Source organism: Fragaria vesca, linkage group LG7, assembly GCF_000184155.1.
Source record: "Fragaria vesca subsp. vesca linkage group LG7, FraVesHawaii_1.0, whole genome shotgun sequence".
Taxonomy (NCBI): domain Eukaryota; kingdom Viridiplantae; phylum Streptophyta; class Magnoliopsida; order Rosales; family Rosaceae; genus Fragaria; species Fragaria vesca.
The window spans coordinates 6,127,793-6,138,140 of NC_020497.1; the positions used below are offsets into that span (position 1 = coordinate 6,127,793).

The 10,348-nt window shown below is 36.6% G+C and overlaps 1 protein-coding gene across 1 annotated transcript; it reads left to right on the plus strand.

Moving 5' to 3' along the window:
• Positions 1 to 1,968: 1,968 nt before the first annotated feature.
• On the plus strand, positions 1,969 to 8,892 carry LOC101303552 (1-acylglycerophosphocholine O-acyltransferase 1-like). Its single transcript, XM_004306824.1, has 14 exons — positions 1,969 to 2,384; positions 3,015 to 3,195; positions 3,346 to 3,405; positions 4,108 to 4,271; positions 4,357 to 4,420; positions 4,529 to 4,597; positions 4,744 to 4,845; positions 5,060 to 5,104; positions 5,647 to 5,717; positions 6,078 to 6,144; positions 6,790 to 6,840; positions 8,118 to 8,228; positions 8,329 to 8,376; positions 8,457 to 8,892. The coding sequence occupies exons 1-14, from the start codon at positions 1,987 to 1,989 to the stop codon at positions 8,625 to 8,627; spliced, it is 1,602 nt and encodes a 533-aa protein (XP_004306872.1). The 5' UTR covers positions 1,969 to 1,986; the 3' UTR covers positions 8,628 to 8,892.
• The last annotated feature ends 1,456 nt before the right edge of the window (positions 8,893 to 10,348 follow it).

Sequence of the window (10,348 nt, forward strand, 5' to 3'; positions counted from 1 at the left end):
GGTGATCGTTAAGGCCCTCAAACTTGCGTTTTTCTATTATATACCTGAACCGGACAGAATTCAGTCCGTCAAATTTGTTTTTCGATTTTGAGGGCCTTAACAATCACCAAATTGGCTGAAATTTTGCAGAAATGATCTACACAAGATGATTTAGATATGTCTAGAAGGAAGTTTGAGGAAATTCGATCGGGAAGTGGTGCAAAAATGGAAATTCGCACCAAAAAATCGGTGCGGACGTCCGCAGCTGAGAACATCTATATATATATACATGTCTTTTCAAATAAGGACTTTTTTACCTTAGATAATGTACGGATTTCCTTAATTTGACCCACTTTTTGATCATATTTTTCTATCATAGCCGGCCAATATCTAGATATACATGACTTGATCATCCCTGTAAATTTTCAGCTAATTTGGTTATCGTTAAGGTATCAAAAATGTATTAAATCAATGAACGAACCGAATTTGCTCATCCTAAACCGTACGTTTTTGTAATTCTAAATCACAGTTTTGAATGTCTTAACGTTTATCAATTTGGCTGAAAATTTACAAGGATGATCAAGTCATGTATATCTAGTTATTGGCTGGCTATGATCGAAAAGTATAATCAGAAAGTGAGTTAAATAAAGAAATCTGTACCATAGCTAATGTAAGGAGGTCCTTACCTGATCATCATTGTATGTGTGTGTGTGTGTGTGTATATATATATATAGACACACACACACATACCTAATTGTTTTTTTAGCCCCAAAATCTTTGGTTGGGCTTAAATCGTACCAAAGTCTTAGCTGCCTCTGTGCCTGCTCTGAACGATCTCTCATTTAATCCTAAAGATAGAAAGTTCATAATTGGATCCACTAAAAAAATTATGACGTGGGATCTTTGTTCTCTAAAATTTATGAGCTGAAGAAAGATAAACATGTATGTTGAAGCAATAGTTGTAAGGATCATGATGTCAAGATTCAGATTTAGGGTTATGAGAGTGAAAAGATGCACACTTTGTGTGAGTGTTATATTGAGATAACAAATGAACAAGTGCGGATGCAAGAGAGGACAACCTTGCACAAAAAGTGTGCGTCACAGGTTATGAATCTTAGCGGGGGATTCCCCTCTGTTTCACAACTCCATCGATTGTATTAAGCTACACCAATGTGACAGGTTGCCTTTTGGCTTTTGTGAATCTGCTTCATCCACCTAGTACATTTGAACTTCTCACATCTTCTTCTTGATTTCCAATGTCCCCCAAGACGAGTAAGAACATACCACGAGTTCAGTACAAGCAACTCATTTAGTTCGAGAAGATAGCATTGACAACTCGTTATGAAGATAGGGTTTCATACCTCAGAATCAATATTGAATATAATTAGATGTTTTTGGTCAAATAAAGAAAATTTGATAATTTCAGAAAAAAAAAAAAAATTAAACTTGTGGTTGTATAACATTTGTATCACAAAACACTTGTCTCGTAATCAACTAAACGCAATCATTTCTTCAACATACTCTCAATTACATTTCTTCTATTCCTTCAAAAATACACCTCATTACAAGTTGTTGTCTTACAAGTTAATTAGGATGTTGATCTGTTAAATTATCGTCTTACAAGTTTTCATCAGATCGTCACGATGTCTGATTGTTTATTCGAAAACGATACCACGAAACAGAGCATCTCTCTATATCGGATCCTAACTATAAAATCATCGTGTATATAGACACTAACTTCTATTTTAGGTAAAGAAAAGCTCTAGCACAACTGTAATTTCAAATTTGAACAGGCTTGATTAACAGAAATGGAAAACAAAACCCCAAGAAAAACTCTAACAAAAAAGGAATCCATGTTCTTTTTTCCCACCACAGACACACACACCCTCCCATTTTTCAGACACCCAACCTTCTCTACTTGTCAGTCGCAACCTTAAAAAGCTTCAATCTTTCTTTATGCCTTCAACCCATTACAACACCCAACCGACTCTGACCACCACCACCGCAATGGGCGAGGCCAGCCTCACCTCGCCGCTCCTCTCCTCCGATCAACCACCACCCCACTTGATCGTCACCGTCCACGACGACACCACCACCGAATTCCGCAACCCGTTCGAGTTTCTCGGGTCGGGCGGGTTCACGGTGCCGGCTTCGACGACGGCGGATCCGTTCAAGAACGCGACTTGGGCGGTGGAAGGGGTTTACGAGTGGGTGAAGATCGGGGTGTGCTTGCCGATCGCGATTGTGAGGCTTGTGATCTTCGGGGTTTCGTTGCTGGTGGGGTTTGTGGCGACCAAACTGGCTCTGTTGGGGTGGAAGGATCGGCAGAACCCTATGCCCAAATGGCGGTGTAGGATCATGTGGATCACTAGGGTTTGCACTCGCTGTATTCTCTTTGCTTTTGGGTGAGTTTGATTTTGTGTTGCTCTATTTAAGTAAGTAGTTGTAGTTTGAGAGGTGAATTATGTGATACTGGGTTGTTTAGGTGCCGAAAATCGGAGCAAGAGTGTGAGTTTTGAGTTTTTCGAGAGTTAATCACTGCGATTAAGTGAAGTTGTTATAGGATTAAGCTAGAAGGAAGGTTAATCAAGTCTGTGGTAAACTCTAAATACTATCTTGTAGACAACACAATGAAAAGAAACGGCATGATTTTCTTGATAGGGGTGTAGTTCATTGTTGTAGTTGATTTGTCTTAGAGTTTGCTTGCATTCTAGATAGAAGTGGAATTCTACTTGGAGTTTGCTTTTCGTTGTAACGTTTGTTTCAGCTTCCATTGTTTCATTTACCATTGATAATATGATTCCGTTAAAATGATGATTAAGGAGCTTGAGTGAGTCTGGTAAAATATAAATTTTGTATTGGTAAGCAAACCACTATGAGAAGAATCTACTTGAATTCTTGATAGAAGTGTAGCTTGTTGTTGTAGTTGGTTTCATCTTAAGAGTGTGCTTGAATTCTTGATCGAAATGGAATTCTCGTTGGAGTTGTTTTTGATTCTAATGGGTGGTTTGTCCTCTTTTTTGCATTTGTTTCAGTTATCATTGGATAAGGCGGAAAGGAAAACCTGCTCCAAGAGCTACTGCCCCAATTGTTGTATCTAATCATGTATCTTTTATAGAACCTATATTCTATTTTTACGAACTATTCCCAACGATTGTTGCATCTGAGTCCCATGATTCCCTACCTTTCGTTGGAACCATCATCAGAGCAATGCAGGTATTAGTATGTCCCTGCACAGTAGTTGTTTACTTAAATGCACACACATGGTTACATATGTTAACAAGACTGTACAATTACTTTGTTTGGTAGCACACACACACATTCTATTGTCATGGTTTTTCTCAGTATTTTTTTTTTGTTTCTCAGGTGATATATGTTAATAGGTTTGCACCATCGTCAAGGAGACAAGCTGTTAGTGAAATAAAGGTAGGAAATTTCTTTAAGTTTTTGGTTACCCTTGGTTAGTAAGTGATAAACAAGTCAAATGTATATTCTGTGTTTTGTTATATTTGCTGTCATTTTTCTTTTTCAGTATTATATTGCTTTATATATACTGTATAGTTTGTAAGGAAGTACCCGTAATTCCTGCAATTTATTTATATTAGTTGATCTCCACATACGACCAACAGCAGATAAGGCCAGGAATAGCCAAAATAAATGATAAATCAGATAAGAGGAAGAATCACTAAAAACATAAATTTAGTAAACAGGTAATGAATCCAAATCAGTTAATCAAGGTCACCATTCTTTTGGTAGTATATCAATTATATAATATTCCATGCAAGGTAAACCATGAAATTATTGTTATATTAGTGCATTATTTGTAAGGTTGTCCTAATTCTTCGTTATATTGACTTGAATACTGCAACTATACGAATTTCGCTTGCAGTGCCATATTATGTCACACATACTTATATGTGTTCTATAAACTGTAAAAGATACTGTTTCTAACTGCAGCTGGAATGCGATGTTAAACTTTTTTGGTATATATCCCTACATGTACTTAGCTGCACAGTGGATGGAACTGTTTGAACATATGGTTACTCTAGTAAATAATGTGTTAAGTGATTTGTATCAATTTTGTAAGCTATTTGATACAGATTTATGCTTTCAAGGATATGAATACAGAGAAAAGCTGCGTGCGATAGATTTCCTCGAGTGCTCATATTTCCGGAGGGAACTACTACCAACGGAAGATATCTCATTTCATTTGAACTTGGTGCATTCATCTCTGGTTACCCAATCCAACCAGTAATTGTACGCTATCCTCATGTGCACTTTGATCAGTCCTGGTAAGATGTTTATCTAATCTGCTCATTTCATATGGTGTTGTCTGGATTGTTATCTTACTAGTGCTTCTTGTGGAGTGCTTATTAGGGGGCACATTTCTTTGCCAAGGCTCATGTTTAGGATGTTCACACAATTTCACAATTTTATGGAGGTAAATCCCTTTCCTTTATGTGCTTTTGAATTCTGATTGCATTGTGGTATATGTTGCATCACTTGGACATTGAATATTGAATTAGGTTATGTTATCTGAATTGAGCAGGTAGAGTACCTTCCTATTGTCTTTCCCCTTGATAACAAGAAAGAAAGTGCTTTCCACTTTGCTCAGAGGGTAAGAATCTGCCCATAGTAGTTAATTTGATTTGTCTATTATTTATATAGGTTGGTGGATGAGTTTGGTTTTGTATCGTTGTATTTCTGGTATCCTTTTGCTTCCTAGATTTTTGATAGAGGCTCGGCACATATTTTTATATGCAGACTAGTCATGCTATGGCAGGTGCACTCAATGTTGTACAGACATCTCATTCTTTTGGAGATTTAATGCTACTCATGAAAGCAGCTGATTTGAAATCAAAACAGGTATTTCTCTTTGCTGATGCTTAAACATTTGTACAATATTTGTTGTTTGACAAACAAGCAACGAAGTTGAGAACACCCTTGCCACAACCCAATGCACTTATGATGTAACCAGAATGCAAAAGATTTTGCTTAGTATGAGCTTTGTTAAATTGAGTCTTAGAGCTACTCAACAAAGTTTTATATTGTGCTAAATGTTTTATTATAACTTCCACAGGTGCGGCCGTCAGCTTACATGGTTGAAATGGCGAGTGTAAAATCTGTAAGTCCTTACATATATCTGCCTTTTATTGATATATAATATTAGAAACTGGAACTGGTTTTTAAAATTGTGCATCGTTGTATGTAGATTATCAGTTGTATTGAGTACTTCAAATTTATAACTATAACCAAGTTCCTTTAAATCTTTATGGTTATAATTCTTTGTTCTTGGGTGTGAAGCATGTGTGTCTGCATATCTCTCAAGGCATGAGTTATTTAGGCTAGTTGATCCATAGGGTTAGAAAGTTCTACTCGAGGACATTGTGCCTGGAGACATTATAGTTTCAATAGTATACAAGACTGTAGGGTGGCAGTTGCCAAGGCAAAATTATATAGCTCATCAATTCAACCTATTGACGTATTGTCCTAATTTTTAGTTTACAGTCTGATGCATCCACTTTTCTGCATGATACCCCAGATATGTCTTGCTTTTTCTAATGCCATTGTCTGGACTACATGGTTTTATTACTTAATGCACCTTATTTTGTAATAACACGCAAGACCTGATAGAGGATTAACTGATCTTTATCTTGCTTTTTTCAGTTAATCAATATAAGCAGCATGGAAGCCGTCGATCTTTTGGATAGGTTTCTTTCTATGAATCCAGACTCCAGGTACGGATGGAACTATTATCAAATGAAAGTTGTAGTTGTGTCATGCTGTTAGTTACTGATGTTCATCAATTTTATATTTTTTGTATTATGCATGCTGCATTGCATTATTTTAAAACTTCTAGCTCACTTGGTAAAGCTTGGTTGATGCATGACCTATCAATTCGATTAGATACTGTTTTTAATTAAATATCATTGCGTTCAAAATGCTTGACTTTGTGCTGTATGTGTGTGCAATACACGCACATATATGTATATTTACTTTCTAATATCCATACAATACATGTAACTTATTAAACTGATTTATGTAATACTTACTGTATAAATATAATTGTAAGATTCTTACTTTTATCTCATTGGCAGTGGTCATGTTACCTATCATGATTTCCTGAGGGTTCTAAGACTCAAGCCCTGTACCTTTTCTGAAGAGGTCAGTTACCACATCCTTTGCTTACTTCTTTCCCTCTTCTCTCTTGGTCTTCTACCTTTTTGAACTTAAAATTTTAACAGTAGAGTTTAGACAGGTCACATATATCTCTTTTTCTTTTCCTCTTGTGTATGTAGCCTAGAAGATGTCAGAATTGTTTGTGAAGTTAGTCATTTCCATTATGAATTGGTGGTTGACACGTCATGGATTTAAAACATCACCAACAAAAGCTTCTCTTTTTGAATCTGTTCAGAGTACAAAATTAGTTTCATGATATTTGTACCAGTTTATTAATCACCTATTCAAGTCACCTTTTTATCCCTGCATAGTTGTTGGCTTTCTGTGTTTGTCCTTCTCCCTGTGGACTTCTTAGCCTATTTGCTTTATGCTCGTGTTGCCAAGCTACTAAGTGGACATAGTCTGTACACAAATTAAAGATATGAAGCAGGTCTCTTTTTGTTGCAGATTATATGGGAATACAGGATAGTTTATCCTCTTATAAGTTATAATCTATCACAGATTTCTTGTTTTCTATTTTCTTGCTGACATTATATAGTATTTAAGTACTGACAGTTGTTGCCTGTCAAATGTTTCTTTCATTTGCACTTTCCTCTGTCACTCGTAACGTGGATATCTTTTGGGTCCCAGATATTTGCATTCATTGATGTTGACAAAAATCGAGCCATCACATTTAAGCAGGTACACCAATTCTCCAATCCTTTTATGTCTGCACGCGGGCGTGTGTGAGCATTTTGTCATGGGTGTGTTATTGAGCGTTTTATTGAGGCTCGTTTCATTTCATACATTTCTAAGTAGTTGTGGTGAAAAATGGTATGAGATGAACTCTCCAATCCTTTGATGTCTGCATGCACGCATGTGTGAGCATTTTGTAATGGGTGTGTTCTTGAGCTTTTTATCAAGGCTCGTTTCGTTTTATATGCATTTCTAAGTAGTTTAGGTGAAAAACAGTTTGAGTTGCATAGTTGAAAATATATAGAACTTCAGAGGTTTCGATGCAGATAAAGACACCCAGATTATCTGATTTGAAATAGAATCACAAGTAGAGGACTATGGTTTGGAGAGCTTTCCATTTCTTGCAAATGAAATTGCTTTTGATTTAGATTTGAATTCCACAACAAAACTTTAAGAGATTGTAATAGTGATGACAAGCATATCCAACTGTCATACTTGATTTCTATGTTCCGCATATTGTTGCACCAAATAGACTGATTCATCACTGAAATCACATTTTTACTCGTGCATATATACTAAATAGCCATCGGTCATAAATAAAGTGTTAGTGAGAATCACTCAGAATCACTCTGCTCCTCAAATCAAGAGTGATTCTGATTCTCCTTCCTAATTATATGCAATTGTCATTACTGTAGATTATTACCATAGTTGTATAGCAGTTGTATCTATATATATGTATCAATCACACACAATGAAATCAAGTAGAAATTCATTCTTTTACATGGTATCAGCCTAGGTCTAGGTCCTTACCTTTTCCTTCCTCTTCATTCCTTTTCAGTGTCTCTCCTCTTCCAGTCTTCCTTCTCTCGTTCTCCCATGGCTGCCAATACCACAAACCCTTCTCAAAACACATCCCAATTCATCAAATTATCTGAAACCAATTATCTTAAATGGACTAGTCAAATTCGTTCATACCTCAATGGTGCCGGCCTTTGGGGCTATGTTGATGGCTCCATCCCTGCGCCCTCCCTCACCACCGAGACCACTGCAACTGAGACTGTTCCAGCCAAGACCATCCCCAATCCCGAGTATGTCAAATGGTTCACCACAGATCAACAGATCTTCAATATCATGATTACCTCGTTGACTGACAGCGTTTCTGATCTCACTGTTGGTTATGACACTTCTTATTTGTGCATCTAATTATGGTTCTTTTTTGGTTTAATAGATGCTACTGTAGAATTTTAGCTTTAAATGTAATTTTTTATTTTATTTGCCTCCAGTTCTTATTTGGATCAGCGCATGTCTTGAAGCTACGATTATTCCGGCAATCCTGTGCATTAGCGTTTTCTGAATGTGTTTCTGGGGATAACAGCTATGTTTTAAAACAACAAGTATGCTTCTTGCACTCATCTATCCTAATTGTTGGCTCCACCCCATAGATTTGTCACAACTAATTCACTTGCAATTACCTGGTTTTTACTTCTGGATCAGTTTGGAGACGTTATCAGGCCGGCAATCCCGGATTTGAACGAGGATGAGGTGATAGACGTACCCTTTTATCCCTGCAACATCTTTCAGTTGTGCCTTTCTTGGCAACTAATATCAATTGGTGCTTGCAGATCAATGAGCTGTTCAATTTATTTGATGCTGATTGTGATGGGAGAATTGGCAAGGACGAATTTCTCACTTGTCTAAGACGAAACCCATTACTAATTGCGCTTTTCTCACCTTGTTTGCTTAACAAAGACTTCTCAGAAGATGGTAATCAGGTGTTGGAAGAGATTGTGTAGTGGGACGGATTTTCTTTAGGGTGTGAAGATTTTGATCACCGTCTCAACCGCAATGAGTCGGGTATGGTTTTTGTTCGTGTGTGATAGAGAGAGCCAGAAAGGAACTTCGGGTTGGGTTTTGCCAAGGTATAGGGCGGGTGGGGGCATAATATTTTTATCTTGCTCCCTTGAGTTGCTCATAGTTTAATTCAATAACTTATTTCCTGGCCTGTAACTTGACATATTGTTCTTTACAAAGTAATATTTACGTGTTGGTTTGGCAATCAACTAAGAGGAAGTCTTTGCATCCGATTTTTAGTGCTGCCATTTAAACATTCCTCCGGCATCAAATATCAGGTTTAGCTTCAAGTTGGTATCAATTTCATTATCGCTCATACTCGCATAGAAAGTCTCTACCAGAGGGAACAATGCGCAGCTACGTTTTACCTGTCCAAAATCCATGAATCTCATGGCTTGGATAATACGACTTTCTTGAAGTTCAATTTATTTCTCCAATCAACCATCTATAATGGTAGCCACAGTAACAAGTTCCCCAGTCTTCAACTCTTGTAGCATTGCTTAATCTCATAGTTTGACTAGTGAGCTCACACCTATGTATCCGTAGTCGAAACTTTGGTTGTTTTATGAAGGTTTCAAAGGACACGTATTCTTGTATGAGGTAGGCTTTCAAATTCCTCTTACAGACACATGCTTGTGAAGCAAATGTGTAGCAAATAGGCTTGCACACCTTGTTAGGTTATACATAGTTGAGGGTGTTTCAAGTGATTGGTAACGTGTAAACCGTGTAATACATGTTTCTGCTCTATGTTATTCTCGTTGTACTCTCTTTTTTTAGATGGTGTAGGTGGTAGCGCCACAAGATTTTTAAAGATCTATGAAGTTATTGAATGGATTTTATTCAGAAAGAGAATGAAGTTGATGGATCAAGCAACAACTATAAACGATATTAAGTTACGGCAGGACAAACAACACCAACTCTTTTGGATTGCATTAGTCTCTTCGTCTAAAATCTTTAAGACATTCTTGACAAAACCCCATATTGATTCTGAAAGATGATTCAAACAATTTGATAGCCAGTCAAGTATCCCACTACCAGAGATTTATTTTTCTATTTGAGCAATGTTCTGATGGGATTAATTTGATGTGACTGGATTGAAAATTGAAGTGACCTTTTTCTTTGTTCTTCTTAGAAGCAAAACCATGTGACATTTTTTTGTGTAAGACACCATCTTGTCTCAAATCTGGACACTGAGACACCAAGAGGGTATGTTATTCCACATAGATATGGTCCAAAAACCATGAGTATTGAAATGTAAATCATTAGATTTATCAGTGATTATTTTCGATGGGGAGGGGTTCTAATAAAGATCACTAGGTTAAAGATTAGTTGAGAAGTTTCTCATTAATCGTTTATTACACCTATTTTTTAATATATTTTTTTGTTTTAATCGTTCAGTTTTTAGGTCTATATAATTACTTATACAAATTTTCAGTCAAATTAGTTATCGTTAAATGATCGAATTAAATCAAATTAATGGACGATCCAAATCTGTCAAACAGAAGTCATTTCAAGTTTATTATTGGTAAATCACATTTATGAACGTCTTAACGATTTTCAATTTGGATGAAAATTTGTAGAGATGATCTACTCATATATATCTATAAACTAGACGGTCGAGATGTGAATATGCGATCGAAAAATGGGTGAAACGAAGAAATCC

Coding starts and splice junctions, on each gene's coding strand:
- LOC101303552 (XM_004306824.1), top strand. CDS start 1,987: ATGGGCGAGGCCAGCCTCACCTCGCCGCTCCTCTCCTCCGATCAACCA. Junction 4,846..5,059: donor CTGATTTGAAATCAAAACAG/GTATTTCTCTTT, acceptor TAACTTCCACAG/GTGCGGCCGTCAGCTTACAT. Junction 6,145..6,789: donor CCTGTACCTTTTCTGAAGAG/GTCAGTTACCAC, acceptor TTTGGGTCCCAG/ATATTTGCATTCATTGATGT.